Source organism: Amblyomma americanum, chromosome 1, assembly GCF_052857255.1.
Source record: "Amblyomma americanum isolate KBUSLIRL-KWMA chromosome 1, ASM5285725v1, whole genome shotgun sequence".
NCBI lineage: Eukaryota > Metazoa > Arthropoda > Arachnida > Ixodida > Ixodidae > Amblyomma > Amblyomma americanum.
Window position 1 is genome coordinate 369,884,484 of NC_135497.1, and position 22,386 is coordinate 369,906,869.

The window sequence follows — 22,386 nt, forward strand, 5'->3', positions numbered from 1 at the left end:
TCTTACCTGGCTCAACCGCATATTTTCGGTCATAGCAACCGAGAATGGCGCGGATTTTGCAAATAAGCAGGACTGTTAGAGTTGTATGATGTCAAAAAATTTTTAAGGAACAACCAAGTAATTTCGCCGCGCGCGTGGCACACGAAAGGCGCTCGCGCAGTGGCGAAATTTTCGATCATGTGGTTGTTTTCTTTCCAATTTGTCCAACTAAAATTTGTTAGTGCTCTATGGGAGCGAATTCACAAAGCTGATTGCACGCGAAAGTGGGCTGCCACTGGCTCACGCCTGGGACCTCTGCAATCACTGTTGCCACTCTCACGATAGCCTATGGTCCCCTCACAATAGCGGGCTCTTGTAGAACAACCGGAATTACAAGAAACGGTCCTCTGACAGGGTGGAGATATCTGTGGTTTCCTTGCTTTCAACGTATTTCCGAGCTGTGAACAAACCACGGTAATCGAGAAATGACTGTGGCAAAATTTTCGGTGAATTGAAACTCTTTGTCTGCGTTTTTTTCACTTAGTGCTAGTTACCATACCACAAACAAGTTGTGTGATGCTATGCTGAAGGTTTCCGGACGTCGCATGAGTCGCGTGTCCACACAAGGGAGCACACGCTTTTTCGTGTGCGTCAGCAAAAACTCGGAGTGCGCCTGGGCTGCCCTCTGAAACAGTCCCCCCCCCCCCCCACACACACACATGCGCGCGCACGCGCACCAACCGATCAATGAACGGAGCACCCTGCTATATATATATATATATATATATATATATATATATATATATATATATATATATATATATATATATATATATATATATATATATATATATATATATATATATATATATATATATATATATATATATATATATATATATATATATATATATGCGTGCGTGTATGTGTGTGTGTATGTATGTATGTATGGATGTATGTATGTATATGTAGCAGGGGTTGCCTCTTCGCAAATCGAAAATGCTAGCGATGGAGGTCTCAATTATTCGGCACAATCCAGACAACTGCCAATGAAAAATTAATTATCTAATGGAATATACCACAGAATGCTACTTAGTGCACGAGATTTCAGCGCTAATAGGCCAGTTGTTTGCACGAAGGAATTTTCTAAATCTGTCTCGCCAAAGCATCCAGACTTCGCACGTCGTCGTCGCTTACCCTCAAGAGAGATCTGCGCTGCCGTGAGGAAATTTTAGCAGTGTGAGCGAGGTGATTGGGAGGTTTTAAAGAGTGACTTGTGCATGGTTATCCGCGTTGCACATTTTAATATTCCATGCACGAGGAGAGGCGGTGAAGGGAGAATGCAAATGCATGATGAAATGTGCCACATTTGAGCAAAACTGGTATTGAATCGGAAGGATGATGAATCGCTTGCGAATTTTTATACTTTTCTCTAGAATGCTCAGACAACTGAATTGCTGAATGTGGCAAGGGTCATGGATAACACGATAGCACTCTACGACACGATCAACGATCGCAGCATGAAGTGCCTGTACTGCACAAGGCCCGTGTACGTCCCTGAACAGCGCTTTGCTGTCTACGTTTATCACTACCCGAACAAAAAGAATGCTTCTTGGTAAGTACGCACAGCTTAGCTGGAGCTGTTTCTTTTGTCATGGCGGTTCATAAATTTTCGATATCACTGATGGACGGCCCGAAACAGCAAGACGAAAAAACATTGACATGTTAACCAGTAGGGCACTAATAATATCAGCCTCAGATGTAAGAAATGTTGGCTAGGAAACTTTTGAGCAACTTAAATCAATTTCACAGGCGTCAGAACTGTACCGAAATCCTTACTCTTTCGAGCTTCTCAGAGCTGGGCGCTTTCCACTCACACTCATTTCTACGTGGTTAATATGTTCATAAGCGGCCCAGGTTACACCGAAACTTTAAGACAATGTTAATTTTGTTGCCGTCAACTGTAAATATATATTGCTCAATGTCGTTTTTTTAATGTTCCTGGAACATTGCAAGTAAACGTTAAATTGCTTTCTCGAAATCGTTAATTAAATGTTGTAAACAACATATATTTAATCTTCGCTAAAATGGTAAAGCAAGCCTACATGATCAGATATCCACCAGTAGTCACGTCACACAGCTAGAATCCACACTCTGCGGTAGCAAATGGTAACAAGGGTTATCCGCACTTATAAATGCAACTCATCAGTATTGCACACGTTACAGCGAACAAGTAGTCCAGTGCAATTACTTCTTTGTAACAAGATGTAACAATGTGACTGGTTTCAGTGGTCAGCAACAGCCCGAAAACAGTAACTGCACAGTTAAAAAGAAGTTATCGAATAATATTATGTCACATTCCTTCCAGCTTATGTTGGCATAGCACAAGTATACACGGACTAAAATGAAAGGGTCCGGCTTCCTTGATGTGCTTATGGTAACAGTCCATATGTCATTAATGTTCCCTAGCAATTGGTTTCGAAGTTTTCGTCGGCATTTTTCCCAAGCTTCCTTGTGAGCGCATCAGCAGCGATACTAAAAACTGCCTCGGCGTACGTTCTGGAGGAACGGGCGGGGCAGTACCTTATGAAGAAATCTGCGCACCCGGTCGTGTTTACGCAAACTGCCGCGTTTCGTTGCCCGCGTTCTGAGGGGACGAAGCTCAAGCTGATTAAAACTGAGATTTCGTTATGGTGAAAAGCGAACACCGGAACACAGGGTTGGTCGTCAAAGGCAGCCTCCTCGGGCTGGCATGTCCTTACATCCTTGCGCGTGCGGCCTCTCCGCGGCTCGTCCGTTGTCTCTTTATACCACAAAGCAAACTTCCGCGATAGCACGTCTTTTCCACAACTTTCAGGTTCTCTAATTAATACAGATGTGTACAACTTGTTTAACGAAAACAGTAAAAAATTACTAAATATCGATCACCGAAAGTAAAGAATTAGATTACTGAGAACGTTACCGATTAAAAGAAATGGACCAGTGCAGAAGAAACTCGAAACAAATCTATTTTATTGCAAGTAATGAATTCCTTGTAACGCGTCATGTGCAACTCTACTACTCATACACTTATCTTACCGATACCATGTCCCCAAGATTATATAGCCATCTGTGAAGGGTGTATGGCAAGTGATGGCCGTTAATGAGTGGACTTGTTTTATAATGGAATTTCGGAGCTTTGGATGTAGTAGGCGGCAGGTAGTTTGTGATAATACAGGGTGTACGAGCTAAAAGTAACCAAGGTCTTAAAGAAAGACGGACTGTCATAAGTGAGTGATTCAAACTTCTGCTGTCGAGAATCGCATGGCCGAGTGAGCAGTATTTTTTTTTCGTTCTGGAAACTAAATTAGGAAAGACTGATCATCTATCTTCTTAAATACTCATGTCAGGAATGAAGTGTCAATCGGGAAGTTATTGGTTGCCTTGAAAAGCAGCCGGCTGAATTGTTAGCACCACGTTACCATTTGCTTCAGTGAAGCTTACCGGGGCTAAGTTGGTTCTTTTAAAACGTGAAGCAACGCGTGCGCGAAATGTGCAAGAACGGTGAAGAAACAATTAAGACGTGGCTCTCTTTCATGAATTTTGTTCGTGTTATTGTCATTTCTGGACACTTTTCACTTATTGGTGACTTTGAATTAGATTTCAAGTGAGCTGCTGAGATCGTTTATATTTATACGCCTTGTATGCGTGCGTCATAAGTGCTTCTTGGCCGTCTTTGTCCAGTTCGCACAGAAGTTGCTGCGTGTCATTTACGTCGCTTTCTTCACTGCTCTTGAAAGAAAGCCCACAAAATAAGTAATCTACATCGTAATAGCGTTAAGTACTTAAGCGTCTCACGACGCGTCTTTGAGAACAAATAACTTGGCCCCGGACCCCTAAGTTAGCATTAAGAGTATGACGCGATAGCGTTAAAGGGTCCCTACGGTCGCCTCGCAGGTCCCGTGGTGCACTCTATCGCAGACATCGCTTGTTACCACTACGTACTCATTTATCAGACACCAATTTTCATATTGTTTGCTGACTGTAATTAGTGGCCCTAATAACTGAGAATTCGTCTACTGTGTGGTGTGAGGTGCTCGTACAAGGCTCCATTTAACCCTCTGAACGAAAGAGTTTTAGTGGTGTAGACAATGCACTGAAGAAGTTACGTTCAGAGGGTAGAGGGTTCAGTGGGTGCAGAGGTTAAGTGCCCTGCTGCCCACGTAGAAGACAGCGATTCGATTCCGCTCGACCGCACTTTTTTTTCTTTTGAGCGGAACTGCTATTCTACCCACTGCCATCTCGATCAATCAGCATTTTACAGTCACAATGACGCCAACGCCGGGTTTTCCCCGAACTGGGCCTTTAACGAATTCGCATTTAAATCCGCTTTTGTCCGGAACGTTGGCCCCGACGATGTTTTGCGTGAATACTGGGCGAGAGATAGGACAGCAGCTGTCACGTAATAGGTACTGTTTTTTACGGTCTTTGTTTTAAAGCCTGTGAATAAAACTGTGGGAAATCAGTGTTTTACCAGCATATCACAACTTCTGCATTCGCCCCGTATTCCTGAAGTCGATATTGTTACGTGACGGGAAGCCGAAGAATTAGACGTGATGACCGATGGCGATGATATGATTTAATGGCGGTGGGCCTAGCGCGAGCGCTTCGTGCCGCACCACTGTCCACTTTGTCGTCTTCTAGTATGTGACACTACCCGGGGCTGCCTAGCGATCGCCCCGATCGCGCGAACGAGAACGGCAGTGACGATGAAACCGCAGGGCGTGACGATGGGCCTGACAGAAGGGATGAACGCAGAAGAGAAGATGCAGGGCTTGCCGTCACGATTAAAGAGATGAGCACATGATGATCGGATGAGAGCTGGTCCAGGAAGCTTCCGGGCTGTAGCTAGGTCACCTTGAGCCGACGGCCGAGGCCTATGAACACACTGAACGGCATGGGCAGGGGCTGTGCGCGAATATGTGGACGGCTTCTATAGGGTCGGTGGGGTCATATGTTCGAGTCGCGGCATCGTCGGCAAGTTGTCGTGTCTTCTGGTAGGGGCGGGGGACGGGGTGGGTTGAACGGCGTGGTCGGTTTTGGTCTGGCGGGCTGGGGCACAACCGGGCGGTGTGGACAGGAGCACACGACCGACGACCACGGCACACGCAGGATGCCGAAGCTCCAGGACCCGGTTGGAGATCAGTGAGCCGCACCTCACACCAAATGTTACATGACGGCAAGCCGAAGAACTAGACGTGATGACTGATGTCGATGATATGATTTAATGGCGGTGGGCCTAGCGCGAGCCCTTCGTGCCGCGCCACTGTCTACTTTGTCGTCTTCTAGTCTGTGGAAATATTTAATACGTTAACTAGTTAGTGTATATTGAGTGACTAACATTGGAGAACAAAAAGGATACTGCCGTTTAGGCCACGCGTGTCCAGCAGCCCTCGGGTGGTTTCACTCGACTAGAACACTCCGTTTTTTTAAAACCTTGGTTACTTTTTAGCTGGGGCACGCGGTACAACTGCAACGGTCTGCGAGCTGAAGAACAGCATAACAGACCGTATATTATAAAAAGTTCTCCGATGCATTGCTTGCGATGTGGTTTCATTGATATGATTTGAACATTATAATAGCATTTAGGATTGCAATGTTGTCATAGGATTCATTCAAGCCGTAACTACAAATTTAGAACACTGCATTAGGATAATATTGAGTGTAAATGTTTCACTAATGTTTGCAATAGAAAATATAACATATGTTAATTCTTAACTTAGCATAACATTATAATGCAACATATAAAGCTACCGCAATTTACGCAACAATTTTATCCCGTTATTCTAATACTCGGTGCTACATGATGTTATTGAGTTATAGGCCTGAATAGCAATATTTCTGGCACCGCTGGTATATTTGAGGAACAGGGGCAGATACGGATTAAACCACCTGGTCGTTGCCATTCAAGGAAACCAATTGCTAAAGCGATTGTGCGCTGTGGCGCAGACTCTGCATGGTTAGGACTCTGCATGGTTTCATGGGGTTTTATGTCCGAGAACAACTCAGGCTATGAGGGACACCGTAGTGAAGTGCTCCGTATAATTTCGACCACCTGGGGTTCTTTAACAAGCGCTGGCATCGCACAGGGCGCGGGACTCGCGTTTTGCCTCCATCGAAATGCGACCGCCGCAGCCGAGATCGAACCCACGTCTTTTGGGTGAGCAGCTGAGCACCATCACCGCTCAGTCACCGCGGCGGAAAGACTCTGCATTCAGCAGATTTGAAGGAAGAAGTTTAATATTAGAAAAAAGAAAGAACAATAGTAGAAGAATTTTATTGTTGTTTAGCCCGCGGTACATTAGTGGAGCTGGAAGTCCTTCCTTCTTTCGGATTCACCTACTTTATGTAGTGTTTATTTAGAAGATTGGTAGCAAATTTGATTGGCATAGCCAAATTCTGAGCGCCATTTTCAAAGCCTCAGCAAACTTTAATTGTTCCTACGGCCGCAGAATTGCCGGTCTGTTGTCTCGATGATGCCACTGCAGATGCCTGTGGCCTACCCAGTGTCTACAGAATAAATAATTGCGTTTTTTTCTATAAAGATTAAGCACGCGTTCAGCGTTCATGTTGCTAGTTCCTTGTTCTTCTATGTTGTGGCCACATTCTTTCTGCCATTACATATGCTGGAAAAGGAAGCGAGTCAGATGAAGATGGGCTCTGCCGCCGCACAGCGCAGGGCCTGTTCTGTAGGGAAGATCCGTTTCTTTACCCACATTGAAGAAACGGACAAAGTAAATCGTGCGATGTCGGAAAGACGCACTTCGGAAGAGTCTCGGCTGTTGTGCACGCTTTCAAATTGTTGCCCACATGTACAATACACATCGAAGACGGAAAAAGTTGCGAGATTACTCGTACGCTCTAACAGGGCGCGGTAATGAGTCGTACTCATTTGCTTAGTACAGGTACGGCGTGTTCCCCATCATGAAGAGCCAGCTCTTCGCAAGGCACCAACACGGGTCCAGTGTACTTCATCCTGCCAAGCCAGCTTATGCCGCCTATGGCTGTAAGCTAAGCTGAACTGCAAGCAGCGCTTCACTGAACTCCGTCACGCGCCGTCGCTGGAGAATGTACCCGAGATTCGTGGGTTTCTTCGAAGCTCAAGGCAGGATGCAAAGCTAGTCAAGCCTTCTTGGACAAGACATTTAATTGAAAGGCAGCTGTACAATACTGTAAGATACTGTTATGAACACACTGATGGGAATGGCCTAATCTTCCAATGCGCAGTAAAGTTTGCCTTTAAAGTTGACCTCGCGCTCGCACCGAGCAGTGATAGTCTGCCATAGAAAACAATGGGGTCCGTTTTTGAGAATAATTGTGATACAACTGTGGAATTTTGCAAGATACTTTTGTGAATATATTGATGGGAATGGTGCCGTCTTCCGATGCGTAGCAAAATCTTGCTTTTAGGGATTGTTTACTTAAAAACTTGCAGCAGAGAATAACCAGACACAGGGAAGAAACACACAGACATGGACGAAGCAGCTTCGTCCACGTCTGTGTGTTTCTTCCCTGTGTCTGGTTCTTCTCTGCTGCCGGGTTTAAGGTGGCCATGCACCAACTAGCTCCACAATGTGCCTTATTAGGGTTTTTTTCCTGCCGAAGAAACTCGGAGACTGCCATAGAAAACAAATGTGGTGCGTTTATGACAACAACTAGCAGAAAACTACTACCGTCCTGAGGAGTGATCTGTGGATATATTGATCTTTCTTATGCATTCTTAGCACACGCGAAAACACTGCATTCATAAACTTCTCCCCGTTGAAAAAATGCGCTTGTCGGGAGTTTCTGGTTACCCGGTCACCACAGAGCCGTCGGGTTGCTGCGACAGTACTGCTAGAGTGTACTAGAATGTTTTGAGTGGAAGGAGCGGAGACCGGTTCTATTGTTAGCCGCGGCCCCGCTTGTGTAGAAAGTTGCGGCGGCGCTGTCGTCGCCCGCACTTGAAGAGCCTTGCTTGCTGGGAACGGTCGTCGTGCTTTCTTCTGGAAGTTCTTGCTATCGAGAAATCTCTGCTGGCCTGCTCTTCGCCTGTGATGCCTGCCAAGCGACGGCTTAATCACTGCTACGCGCCAGGGTGCAAGACGGGATATGCTCGAACTGGCCCACCCAAGCCCACAGCAATTCCTAATAACTTCAAGTTCCTCAATTATTACAATCTGGTAAAGAGCCTGGCTGTGTCAAATGTTCCTGAGGTCGTGGTTAGCTCGCTTCTATCATGCAAGGACCCGGCGGCAGGTTCTCACAAGCAGCAGAAACTTCTTGATATGCTGATCCACACGGGTAATCTTGATGAAGCAGAAAGAGCTCTTAACAACAAAGAAGCTATGACAGAAAATTCTTATAACAATCAGAGGAGTGACCCAAGGCTCACTTACTACATTGCGGGGTGTGTTGAAAGAAGGTGTATCTTGAAAACAAAATGTCGTGTGTGCATGGATCAGCTTCTTTTACCAGCTCCCGGTGGCAAAAATTTGAATGCTGCCACATTTACAAAAGCATGCGATTTTGGTGGCTTGCTCAACCCCGCACTGAGCCTGTTCAAGTTCATGAGTCAGCTTGAGGACGTTTTCACAGGTTATTTTAGCTATGGAGAACTGCATCACGACAGCATCATGATTGTGCTTGCTCTTCTGAACACGACGGGCATGAACCGTATTGATTGCGATCAGCACTTCAAGGAGCTCGCCTCAAATGTGACTGGGTTTTATCTTGTAACCAGAATACATTTTTTTTGTCAAAGGTCTCAACATGTCTTGTGACTTCGCCCGAAGGAAAGCACAGCAGCATTTATAAAGTTTAACCGTGTGTAGCAAATTGAGATGGAAGATTTTGTTGAGGACTGAGTGGGGCACAGTATATGTAAATAAAATTAGTTGTGTCATGCATATTCGTGTATTTTTTTTCTAAGCGGGGGGAGGGGTGGGGTGCGGCTACTGTTGCCGTAAGACTGGGTCGCCGTGCACAAAGAGTTCCGGAACAATTTTTGGCGCTTCTTTCAAGTTCCTGGAAAGTTGGATTTAGATACATGAAATTGAACTGCACTTTTACTTGGTACAGCCTTTGTCAAGAGCTCAGAGCTCACGGGGTTTGCTTCTAGGGTGTATAGTGGGGCTCCTGTAGCATATTTGGGCGTTCAGCCCATTGGAGGTAACGGGACAAAAATCTTACCTTCCGGAGATATGGAACGCTGGAAATGCATTAATTACGAGCTATGCAGTGTGGCTCGGAAGTGAACTCCGTCGGCTCTAAATTTTTTACAAAGGCTCTACTTGCACTGATGCTGCGAGTAAGTCCACTAGCTCGCCCTTCTAAAAAACTACGTGCTTTAAACGCCGACAACGAAAGTATTTCATGTAACCGCGGCACGCTCCTCGCCCAACCCTGGCTTATTCCCCGTCGTGGGTGTGTGCCATATCATTAACGCAAAAACATCGCAGTCACTGCATTCCGCTATAGGCTCTTACGGAATTCCGTGTCGGAGCGTCGTGCAAACTAAACAAGATCGTGGATGTACACGGGGGAGGGAGCTCCTATGTAAATTTCACTTACTGCTATGCATTGTTTTGGAGTTTTTTATGGGGTGCGTGAGGTCATAGATCATTTGCATAATTAATTTTACTAAAGAGGAACGATGCATTAATTTGAACATCACGCGGGCATTACGCAGCGACTTCCGTGCGCGGCAGCAAACGGCAGGCTGACAGCGAAGACGCATTCAAGTGCGGTTGACTGCAGCGCCACCGCCAACTTCCACGCTCACCGGCCCTCTCCGCGGCGGCTGGTCGCGCCACTCAAAACATTCTAGTACACTCTAGTACTGCTAACAGGATAGGTTGAGGGACATTTCTTAGATGAGATTAGGCGCACGTACTGAACAGCCACCGAGTAGTTGAGGCATAAGCCCGGTGCCACTCTTTGTTAAATTGTTGCTCTCTGCTAGGTATAGTTTGCGTAAATCACTTTTTGCTGCAGATCATGTAGCAATCGTTTGTACTTGACTCGCAGTCATAATAGAAATTGCTTTTATACTAGAACAAGCATTTAATATGCGCTGTGCTGAAATAATATCGTCCGTCTACCCCGGGCACAGGAGGAGGGAGTTCAACTCCTACTGGCGTGAAGACTTTTTTTTCCATCTCCACGATTCGGTGTGGTACACCGCGTACTTTTCGAACAACAAATGTCATAAGCTGTGGGAAGTGCGCCCCATGCAGCCATCCGTCTAAAAAAGAAAAAAACGAGTTAAAAAGGGTTCGATATATGAGCAATGCAGGCAGCCACATGCAAACGCATACGAATTCTACCTGTCGATGTTGAGGGCCGTCATAATAAAATGATTCTTACTCGGGACTTTATTCCATTCTCATAATCCGACACGTCAACTGCTGATATACCGGTAGTAGAGAGGGCGGTGCATTGTCTGAGTCTCAAATGAAGGGTCAACATGAACTTAAATAGAATAGAGTTGTAATAGATTCAGTATAAAACCTCAGCCTGGCATCTGTGGTTAGTCATTTGTGAAGAGAGAGAATATTTTCCGTTCTCAGTCAAAGCACCTTTGTCGCAGTCAATCGTCACTTGTGTAGTTTGAGTCACGGAAAGGCAAGTTGTTCTGGTTTGGTTTGGTTTGGTTTATGGGGGTTTAACGTCCCAAAGCGACTCAGGCTATGAGAGACGCCGTAGTGAAGGGCTCCGGAAATTTTGACCACCTGGGGTTCTTTAACGTGCACTCACATCGCACAGTACACGGGCCTCTAGTATTTCGCCTGCATCAAAATTCGACCACCGCGGCAGGGATCGAACCCGCGTCTTTCGGGCCGGCAGCCGAGCGCCGTAACCACTCAGCCACCGCGGCGGCTACAAGTTGTTCTGAAGGTGCAATCGCTGTCATGTATTTTCTATGTATTTTTTCTTAGGAACGAGAAAAACGCTCCCTACCTCAACCTTACTGAATCAGACTTGGGCTACTTCTCCTTCGGCCCCTGCGAAGGTAAGCGGTTGATAATGATGCAAGCTTTATTTCTTCATTGGTCGGCACCAAACTAAGTCACCCACTTTTGTTGTCCGGCGAGGATTAAAGGGACCGGCAAGTTACCAAAAACTTGTTACGAGATAATAGTGGAAATGTAAAGAGACCACCTCCTATTGACAGAATCGAGCTTTGTGATAGCTATAAAACGAGTTTTTAGAAATTAAAGGTTATCTATGAAAGTAGCGTACAACAACCTGAAGCGACGTTCTGCAGCGAAATTTTGTTACTGGAGGTGTGTCTCACTACGCGACCACATCTCAAGGAAATATAACATCGATAATGTTTCGTGAGCAGTGTTTTTTTTTTTCAAATGTAGCTTGTTATATTTTAATTCTGGTCATGCTTTCTTCCGTGCGCTTCAGAGCGCAACTGTTCCGTTCCTTGGGTTGAGCCTCGGTGTCGTTGTAGGCCGTTCGCGTAACCGGAAGGTGGTTACCACAGTGGCTACCGTTGTAACTACTCTCTGTGGTTACTGCGGGTGGAGGAGGGTACGACCAGTGAGGTGGATTACGGCTCGCTCCGTTTGCAGCGGGTGCGGAGAAATGCGGCAGCCGAAGAGAGGATCGCGGCGGCGGCAGCGGTGGCACATGACTTCAGTGTCAGTAGCTCACCACCGCCGCCAATAAGAGCAAGCCGTTTGCGCGGCCGACGCCAAAGCCAACCGCAGAGCAAGGCTCGCAAGGAGTGCGGTTGCGGCGAAGACTTTCCAGTTAGAGGCAATCCGCTTGGGAGTGTGCCTCTCTCAAAATCTTGTATCGCGAAATGAAATTACCTCCACAGCTGCGCTCAAAGCTCGCCTTACTGAACATCGTAAACGGTTAGCAAGATTTTCCTTCACAAAAAAAACAGTCAATAATTCAAAGCCTTTCACAAGCGTGGCCATTTACTGCGGACTGGCGCGCCGTAGTGCGGCCATTTCTCCATGGACTTCGGGGCTATGGTGGCTCCGCGGCTACATGATAGAGGCGATTTACTGCTCTTCGGGCGCTGGAAAACATTGCGCGGAGCATTAACAAGTTACTGTTAAAAACCCCGTGTCGCAGAAAAACCGGTGTCGGCGTTGACCGGCAACGTGGCCGAAAAAATAAGCCTGACCAAACAATTCGTGATGACACAACACCATGATTTTGCGTGGGTAAAGAAAGGCTTGAACCCGCCACGGGGCCTCCGATTGTGCCGCCACGTTGTGATGCGACAATATATTGACATTAGGTCTCTTCTGATGGAAAGTTTCCTGCCTTCGCGGAGTCCACCGAGGTGCGCTTGAGCTACCCACGTCCACACAAGCACGCACACGCACAAGTACGCGCGCCGCCACCGCTACCTGCAGTCCCCCGGGACGCGCGCGCGGACAGATGGCGTCTGGTGTATGGAAAATATAAAACGATAGCTACGAGAAGGTAATCTGGGTTATAATCTGTGGTACAGATTAACCGGAAACCTCGTAGAGAAGCGGCTTCCCGGTTTTATTGTTCTGATAGCAGACAGCCAGGAAGACTTGCAAACTCTAGTTGATTCTTGCGCAGACGAAGGAGACGCTCCAGGCTTCTGTTTTAACGCCATTAAGTGAGGACTGATGATTTTCAAAGATTCAACAGATGAGGTGCTTACAATGCACGGCCGTGAAATACCCAGAGTACCAGAAAACAAACATCTCCAGGTATGGGTAAACGAAGGGCAGATATAGATGGACAAATACGAACAGTTCGTTGGGGCAAAAAGGCGATGAGATGCTGGGATAATGAAACATGGGGAATTATGGGGTACAACCAATATGAAGTGCTGAGAGGTATTTGGAAAGGAATAATGGTGCCAGTGCCTACTTGCTGGAATGCAGTTTTGTGCCTAAGGGCAAAGTTCAGTCGCGTTTAGAAATAAATCAGATAGCTGTTGGACGATTATCACTAGGTGCCCACGGCAAAACCACAAACGAGGCAGTTCAGGGGGATATGGCTGGGCGTCTTTCGAAGCGCGGGAAGGTCATAGTAAAATATTGTAAGAAGAGCGCCTGAAGAATTTGGACGATAAAAGGTGGGCAGCTAAGATATTTAAATGCTTATACAGAAAGTGCGTTGACTCACAGTGGTGGCGGAAAAGGACTAGGAAACTAAGCAGTAAGTATGCAGGACACAAGGACGTAAAAATAAATAGGTTTAAAGGACAGGTAAAAGACGAAGAACGTAAGAACTGGATTAAGTCAATGGAAAAGATGCAGAGTGTAGAACTATATGGAAATTGGAAAAGGCATATCAGGGAGGAATCGTTCTAGGCTAAGTAGGATAACGTCTAGGATAGAACTAGAATCAGAGTCTTAGAACGCGCATCAACAAAAAGAAATTTAACTAAGAAGATGACACATGTGCAGCGTGTTGTAAATTCGCAGAAACAATTGAACATCTTGCACTCGAATGCGATGGCATTCATCCGGATGTCTATGCAGGCACTGTCAATTTCCCTGAAGCCCTAGTGTTAGAGATAACAACGGTCATGTGAATGAATCTGCGGTGGAAGTTTGGTTACTCAAAAGCAGAGAGATCACCTATGGTTAGAAGTGTAGGATTAATAATGTATTGAATGAAAATGGCGAATTTATAGATCGATTTATAACACCGTTAAATATTTATAAAGAAAAAAAGCCGAGCAAGAGAGCAACAGTCGCCATCCCGTTTCAAAGTGGGCGCTCATACCTTCCTTTCTTCTTTCCTTCCTTCCTTCCTTCCTTCCTTCCTTCCTTCCTTCCTTCCTTCCTTCCTTCCTTCCTTCCTTCCTTCCTTCCTTCCTTCCTTCCTTCCTTCCTTCCTTCCTTCCTTCCTTCCTTCCTTCCTTTCTTGCTTTCTTCTTTCCTTCCTTCCTTCCTTCCTTCCTTCCTTCCTTCCTTCCTTCCTTCCTTCCTTCCTTCCTTCCTTCCTTCCTTCCTTCCTTCCTTCCTTCCTTCCTTCCTTCCTGCCTTCCTTCCTTCCTTCCTTCCTTCCTTCCTTCCGTCCGTCCGTCCGTCCGTCCGTCCTTCCGTCTCTCGAGCGTAAACGGCACGAGCACGTTTTTTCTTGCTGGTATCCCTTTGGCGAGCAACAATTAGTAAAAACACGAAGTCCAGCACGCACAAATAAATGAAAAGTCGCCTATTTATTCGAGCTTTATATTATATTGAAAGTTTTGTTAAAAAAGGGCTGTTCACACACTTCCCAATTTAGCGCAACCTGCAGGCAGCGATGGCGGGGCGGCGACAGTCAACGATACGCACTTCATTTCAGAAGATTTTATTTTTCAGCAATGATGCTACCCTATATAAGTGACGCACTTTGTCACGTTCAGAGAAACTATTGTCGCATCGTTTGTGAGGCACTTCTTTTCGGTTGCAGGAAAGCTGGCTAAGAACAGAAAATGGGCGATACGCATGGATACGACGCACAGCACAAGGGGCCTTTGTGGCTAAGGGCCTTCAGAGCTGTCGTCTTGACTACTGAATAATAAATTATTTTGTGAAGTGGTTACTATGGAGTAAAATTAAATCTGTAAGATTTTATTTATATGCTTTGGCTTTTTCCTATTTTTTTCAACGCTTAGTGAGTGTCAGGCTTCCTCTCAAGAGACTGGAGATTCCAATAGTCATTCGCGAACCTCCACTGCGTCGATCCCCTTCGAGTTCAATCGTTATTGAAAACCTACGTGTGCCATCGGCCGATCCGCATTCAGTTCGTCGACCATTGACTCAATGGCATTGAAACTGCCCGTGCGAAAGGAGGATTACCAGGTTGTTTTCAAAATAAACAATTGTGGTGTTTAGTAATATTTTATGTGAAGAAAACTCAGAATTATTGCATTTTCAGGACCAGTTTTATTAATTTTCCTTTATATGTGCGCATTTTGAAGATGCTTTCTGTTTGCACATATTTACAGCGTTTTTTGTGCACAAAATCTCACAGGACACTACGAGTGCGTAACACGAATGTTTAAGCTTTAGCTGCGGTTAGAGAGCAAAGAAAGTGGTTTGCTCTAAATGATGTTTTTATTGCGTAATTCGTCATTAAAATGAGCTGGCACGAAGGCTTGTTTATGAGAGAGGGCAAGGGGGCAGGGAGATTACATTTGAGGGCCAGTGCCTGCCTCGAGCGCAAACTCCTAGCCGAGTAGAAGCGTGCATCGGGTTGAAGCGTCACTACTAGGTGTAGTCCATTCACTGTATGCGACGAAATCTGCCTTTAGGTGCTTTTTCCTGACTTCGTGGTAGCCGGGGTAGACCCACAACATCTGCTCTGCTGTTGGGCGGCACCCGTGTTGCACTTTGTACAAGTGAATACCGAACAGGTTCCACCATGCTCGGTATTTATTTCACTTTATACTTTGACAGATATCAAATTTGACGGTATTGCCTACAAATTCATTTCTACTTATATATTGTATAAATGCTATTCATTGACGGAGATTGACCGCTCCACTTTAATGGCGCTGCTTCGCAATAAGTAAGCGAGCAGATGTGTTCAAAGGGTCTCCATTACAAAGCGAGCTATATGGCTGGCATTGAAATAAAGGATGCGTTGTCTCGTGTCATACTGCCACAATTTTGTTGCTCGAGTCCACATAACTGTTCAGTGACAATTTTTTTAACAGGCACCGAGCCCTTCCGCACGAGAATGATCGGGATTAAATTATGGCATGAGGTGCAGCCACACGCACAGTGACAAAGTAAATAGTTGGGATCCGATGGTAGTGATTTTGATCTACGAGTAAAGAAACCTCTCACATCTCCTTCTCGGCAAATCTATAGACTCTTGTGCACAAACAGCTGAAGAATAGCAACTAAAACTAAAGAAAGCAGGAATCTTACCGCTACCTTCCTGCTGTAGGCATAGTCAGCGTCTCTGAAACGCAACATATCTTAGCCGTTTTGAGTCTCCAGCCTTGAGGTTACAACACTTGGCCCCCGAATGAATGCTTTTTAGCGCAATATTGCTGCGTTCAGATTTTTGTCTGACACTTGAATCTCTTTCTTGGTGAGCCGGATCTTGTGTTTCAACTGTTCCCGCATGTTCTGTTTCGACTGAGCTCACTGAAAAATTTGCAGCATCCCAGGTAATATGCGTCCCCTACGTGCTGTGTCGAGAAGACCACGCAGGAAAACTCCTTGTAGAACACCATAGGTTCTAAGCTTCGAAAAATATATATCTATTTCAAAAGAAAAGAAATTTCTGCTATCAAACTTTTTAAACTTATCTCTACTAAAGTGCCTTATGGTTCGGGCCACCTGTAGATCTGGTATATCTGTAGATCGAATCTTTGTTATACTACTCATGATTTTCCAAAAAGCGCAGCTTTTTCACACTTACGGTCTCAAAGAAATATTTTTAAACAGAGGGCATGAAACGTATAACGTTAATATGAACGGTAAATCCAAACAAGAAGGATTTGAGGCAGTGCAGATACAAGACTGAATTCAAGAAAAGATGTATTTCAACGCATTAAATTTTCTGTGTTTTCTTTCAATACAGAGCAGTAAAGATACCAAAAAGTTGTTGGCCCTACTCATGAGTGCGCTAATTCTGGCATTTCAGGTTGAAACAGTGATAATGAGGCAGATTTTGAGTTGTTCGTAGGGTGCAGAACCTGTGTTGGTCGCGGCCCGAGCGTCTGAGTACAAGCAATCTAGGTGCAAGCGCCAGAATTCGTTGTTTAAACTGCGCCTCATATGAAAGAACCACGTATAGATTGTGAGAGAAACATTGCATAGAGGTTTCTAGCCACTAATAATTTTAGACTAGCCACTAACAATTTTGGAGTTCCACCTAGTTCCGCATGACTTCTGAAATGTCAAAAAATGTTGTTGGATGACAAAAAATTTTAAAGAAAATAATTTCGGAAAAGGCTAGCGGCGCACAATGTAAAGTACTGTAAATGAAATAAAAAACTAGTGGTCGACCGTCACGCTCGAGTGATAAACTTGGATTAGACTGACTCTGCACCGTGTAAAATTCTCTAAATATTTAACACGAAGTTTATCGACGCTGATATTTTTGGTGACAATGGGCTGTGCGTCCGTTTGCACCACCGATCACTTAAAACCGACAGGTAATCTCTGATTACACGACATGGCCTCCAGCGATGTACCACACCAAATGCTAAGACCACATTGCGTGAAGGTTTATTTTTTTGTAAGGTGGATTACGGCAACATAAGGTGGCCCGTTGGACTGTGCAAAGGATGTCTGCAGTGCGAGCTTAGCCGCCCCATGGTGTCTTGGACTTCCTTTATGACAAAGAATAGTGAAAGTCATCATTGCGCACTTCTATTTTCAATTAGGCGGCGCTTATCACACGAAGCTCCTGCACATGTATTACTTCTGGGTTTACTGAGTGCCAGCCGGTTCACCCTAAGTGCAATGTGCGAAGGTGTAATGCTCAATGCAACACATAATACAGTATTCTATACTTTCTTTCCGCTGGAACCTTGCCTCCGCGGATTGTGCCGGCTCCGATGACGACCGTTTACCTCAGGAGACCTGTGAGAGACGACTCCGCAGCTCGGTTGCGATGTCTCGGCAGACGTTCTGGCAAGCACTCTCGCTGAGCGCCTAATGTCCCGCATGTGGCGCTGCGAATCATTCCCCACGGTTGTTGGTGATGATGAATTTTTATGGCGCAAGGGCGTCTTGGCCAAGGAGCGCCGTGGCACAAGGTATTTTTCGATTACTCAAGGCGCAGTCAAAGGCCCATTTTCCAAGCATATCAGCCCTTACTAGCCGAGCACCAGGCCAGGGGAGAGCTTGTACCCATTCTATCATCGGTGGGTACCCGACGGCACTGGGGATCGAACCCTGAACATCTCGCATGCGAGGCGCCCCGCAGTTGTTTTGAGTGGGACCCAAAAAAACCTTCCGTTAAAGCAACAGCCAGAAGGACGTACGGACGGGCGGACGGACAGACGGGCAGATTAATAGGCGGACAGAGAGAGAAAGATACAGGAGACATTTGGACGGACGGACAGGCCGACAAAAAGCCGGACAGACAGACGGACGGAGAAAGGGACAGACAGACAGACGCACGTGCGGATAGAGAAAGAGAGACAGACAGGAAGAGAGAATAGACGGACGGACAGAGGGACAGGCGAATGGACAGACAGAAAACCAGAAAAAAATGACGGATGATTTACGTTGGTTAGGCAGAACACGGATTAGGTGCACTAACACTTAACTCCAGGTTCGGTTTGAGGCTCGAATTCGGCCCGGTTAAGCCTACTTTACCTTGAAATGTTGTCCATAAATTCGGTGAGTATTGTACCGCCTGCCAGAGTCAAGTGCGCTTTAAAGGCCGGCGAAATCGGTGAGTGGGAGCCTTAGTGCTAGCGTACTAAAACTGGAGGAAACATATATGCTTCATCTAAAGGGTGACGCGATAGCGTTAATGGGTAAAGGCCCATATATGCGGAAATGGTCATTCTCTAGTTTGCATTTATACCTACCTGAGAGTTCTCATACCATTCCTGGCGCAGTGGTGCGGCGGTTAAGCGATGCGCCACTGCCCCGGCAGTTCTGTTCCAAACACAGCAACAGATGGGGTTTGTGAAGCCCAGTTTGCTGTTTACAAGCGACCTCTTGCAACCAATCATTAATTTAACTGCCGCCTGCCACGGCGGGCAGTTCGCTCACAATCCAGCAGGGAGGTTGTGATGACGTCATAAGGTTACGTGACCTTGGTAACAGGTGGACCACTTGCTTTTTCGCTCGCAACGCCGCCGCCGTCGCAGACGACGCCGGGTTTACTGTAGAACGGGAGGCTTAACGCTGTCGCTTTAATAAGAGCCTGGCCGACAGAAAAATAGACAAGAAGACGGACGCGCCGAGGAATATAGGCGCAGACTAACGTACAGACAAAGAGACAGATACACGGAGAGACGGCGAAAGAAACAGGCAGATGCACAGACAGACTGGCGGACGGACAGAGAGAGCGGTAGACAGACGGATGGACAGAGAGAGAGAGATACAGATGGACAGACATCTTAAAAGGTGAACAATCTAATACCACCGTGACTTCAAAGAGGCAAGTTAGCAAACAAAATAACCGAGGAAGATAACTTAGCAAAGCAGCGGGGAGACGAAGGAGAAATGAACGGCAAAACAGAGAATTTCCCCGCCGCGGTGGCTCAGTGGTTAGGGCGCTCGACTACTGATCCGGAGTTCCCGGGTTCGAACCCGACCGCGGCGGCTGCGTTTTTATGGAGGAAAAACGCTAAGGCGCCCGTGTGCTGTGCGATGTCAGGGCACGTTAAAGATCCCCAGGTGGTCGAAATTATTCCGGAGCCCTCCACTACGGCACCTCTCTCTTCCTTTCTTCTTTCACTCCCTCCCTTACCCTTTCCTTACGGCGCGGTTCAGGTGTCCAACGATATATGAGACAGATACTGCGCCATTTCCTTTCCCCCAAAAACCAATTATTAACTAAATAAAAGGACTACAAGGAATACTAATTTTGAGGCTAAAAAAATTGTGCTGAAGGCTTTCTTCACATACAAGGAGGCGAACAGGCTAGTACCATTATCAGGCAATGTAGAAAATATATTTTATTGCGATTTTAAAGTACGTAAGACTGAGCTTGGCCGAGTTCGAGAAACTATCGTGAACGGTATTCCTATGACGCACGACATATGGTCCAGCAGCTAGTGAGTATAAACTCCGTACTCAGCAGTGTGGTGACGCTTGCAAGTTGCTATGACACATGCAGTAACTAATCTGGCATAAGACAATGCGCGTCTCGCACGTCTGTCCTGAATGGGACAGCTTGCCCTTTCATGTTCTGCCAAGGAGGAAAGGGATCACACTTCTTGAGCTGCTTGATGGGAAGTTCGCGGTTGACTGCGAACACAGATGCGCGTTCGCGCTTCTCAACAATGTCTTCCACGTTGCAGCTCTGCGTGGTACCTTCCCTAGGCAGCTGTGCATGGATGGTTACGAAGCATAGAAGTTTAAGGACACGCACTATCATGATCAACCGGTTCAGTCTGTGTTGTACTTACTAGCCCCTACTTAACCGTTCTCAGACTGCGCACCTTGTGAGCTGAAGATGTCAAGTACGTTACAGTTTATTGGACCCGCGTGACCAAATGCTTTGTCACATTTCCACAGCTGCGAGATTTGCGTATTACTATATTGTTTAAGGTTTAGCGGTGAATAATTACAGTGTGCTCCAGGATTACTGACACGGTGCACGATGTTTGTAGCGAAAAATAAAAAGAAAATGTGTTTTGTAACTTCAGTTTTGATGTCTATAAGCAGAGGCCGACAGAGAAATAAAACGTGAGATTATTGAATGTTTTCTTGGTAACTATGACTTTAAACGTACAGACGGCAGACTAACATCCTGAACGACTTTTCCACAAGCACGAATGCGGTGGCGTTTGGATATGAGCCTACAAATTCTCTGCACTCAGCTGTGCCTGTAGGTTAAGGCATAGCCTGAAATGCAGTGAACATGACAATTAGCACCACCGTTTAAGTTTGTATGCCACAAAATTGCCTTCTAGCCTCGAGGAAGCCATCAGCACTAACGAATGTCACAGCGCATTTGTTATGTTAGAAAGTAAAAAAATAAAATCTAAAGCGGGATTACTCCAGTTTGCCTTCACAGATCAGAAGCAGGTGGTAGTCTCAGTGCGCACCTCATCGCACTTTTCTGCTTGCTTTTCAGAACCAGAAAAACAGGGTAGGGCCCAGACACTTTACTTCGATGGCAAGTCTTGCTATGTTGGTCGTTTACCTCTTTCCGGCACTTACCGTAAGTGAGACAGGAATGTACTTTTTGGCACGTGAAACTGCGCAGCGGTGTTTTAAGTTATTCAAAACTGCAAAAAAAAGATTACATATGATGTTCACTCTCTGAGGCAGGTTCACAAACTACAGGTGCATTTCTTTAGCTATCTGCGCTCATTAATAAACAGCCGAAGAAGGCAACTCCTGTGTTTATCAGCCTCCAGTGTGCACGCACGGGGCCAGCGAAACCAGTTCCTATGCACTTTATCGACAACATTCAAGAGGGTAACGCTGAAATAATGAGCTTGCCGCTCGTTTTCCCCTTCTTTTGTGGCATCCACAGTTTAAATTTAATCCTTTAATGCGTGCATGCTAAAGGGAACAGTTAACGATATGGTCGCTAAATTGTGACATCGTACTGGTATTCTTCCATGGCAGTATGCACCCGCCGAAGCAGAAAAAAAAGAACACCGAAGCATTGAGCCCTTGAATTCACAGCTTAATTAATACAGCGTACAGCCAGACAAGAAGGGCATAAGGGAGCGAAGACACACGCTGATTTGCTACTTGAGTAATTAATAAAAAGCCCATTGAATGCGGTTTGTATGCGAATTGATAACAAGAAAGAGAGGGCGAAATCTGACCATTCATCGTAGAACTGTGAAAGGGGGTAAAATCTGCAACATTGGTGCACGCGGCCGAGGTCCCCAGACGGCTCCGGAGGTTACGTACAGGACCTCTATCGCTGAAGAGCTACAAATATATAACTTATGCAGATGCATTTGTTGCTATGTAAAAGTGAGCCAACTATCCAGAACTCAAGGTAATCAATGCTGAGATTCTTGCAAGTTGGTAAGAATTGAAAAACTCATTAATAAAGAGGTCTTTATTATGAAGTTATGATTCATTACAAACTGCCGTGGTCTCAGCCTAGATGAGCGCTTGAAAATTTAACGTAGGGCGATTTTGTCGAATGAAACACACTCTGAAAGCGAATTCTTTATGAGGTGATAAGTCGCTTCGAATGAAGTGCCCATCTTTCATATTTTTTTCTTCTGCGTTTCTTCTGCAGATTGCCTCCTATTTTTGAAGAAGGGATACGAGGACTCTGTGCCAGAGGAATGTGTGAAGCAGTATGATGAGAAATGCGGACCAAAGAAGTACACCCTTTACAACAAAGATTACTGCTCATAATTGGCCCTATCAGGCCGCATTCAGCATGCCTTGCAGGTTCGTCAAGGGACATCTGGAACGCAATCAATCAATAAATCAGTCAATGCCTTTATTTCTTTCACAAGAGAAACCAGAGGAAGAGGAGGGTTCGAAGAGAAAGTGGAAGCGATCTTCGAGCCCCCTATTCACAAGGCACATGCAGTGACAGCTAAAAGCACACATCTGCGCACAGTAGAAAGCGATAGCGGAATACACCCAATACAATAGAATATCTACTCGGGATTGTGGCACAGAGAAAGCTTTTAGCATATTGCTGATGTTAAGTCCTTGATCATGAAGATGATTAAATAGGAAAGGGAGGGCATGACGGAGTACTTGGTCAGAAAATTTTAAGCTTGAAAAGGGAATTTTACATATTTGATTG

The 22,386-nt window shown here is 45.7% G+C and overlaps 1 protein-coding gene across 1 annotated transcript; it reads left to right on the plus strand.

Moving 5' to 3' along the window:
- The first annotated feature begins 1,420 nt into the window (after positions 1-1,420).
- On the plus strand, positions 1,421-22,052 carry LOC144101087 (uncharacterized). Its single transcript, XM_077634100.1, has 4 exons — positions 1,421-1,594; positions 10,938-11,011; positions 20,728-20,814; positions 21,862-22,052. Exons 1-4 carry the CDS (start codon positions 1,455-1,457, stop codon positions 21,981-21,983), a joined length of 423 nt encoding a protein of 140 aa, XP_077490226.1. The 5' UTR covers positions 1,421-1,454; the 3' UTR covers positions 21,984-22,052.
- Positions 22,053-22,386: the final 334 nt, after the last annotated feature.

Coding starts and splice junctions, on each gene's coding strand:
- LOC144101087 (XM_077634100.1), top strand. CDS start 1,455: ATGGATAACACGATAGCACTCTACGACACGATCAACGATCGCAGCATG. Junction 1,595..10,937: donor AACAAAAAGAATGCTTCTTG/GTAAGTACGCAC, acceptor ATTTTTTCTTAG/GAACGAGAAAAACGCTCCCT. Junction 20,815..21,861: donor ACCTCTTTCCGGCACTTACC/GTAAGTGAGACA, acceptor TTTCTTCTGCAG/ATTGCCTCCTATTTTTGAAG.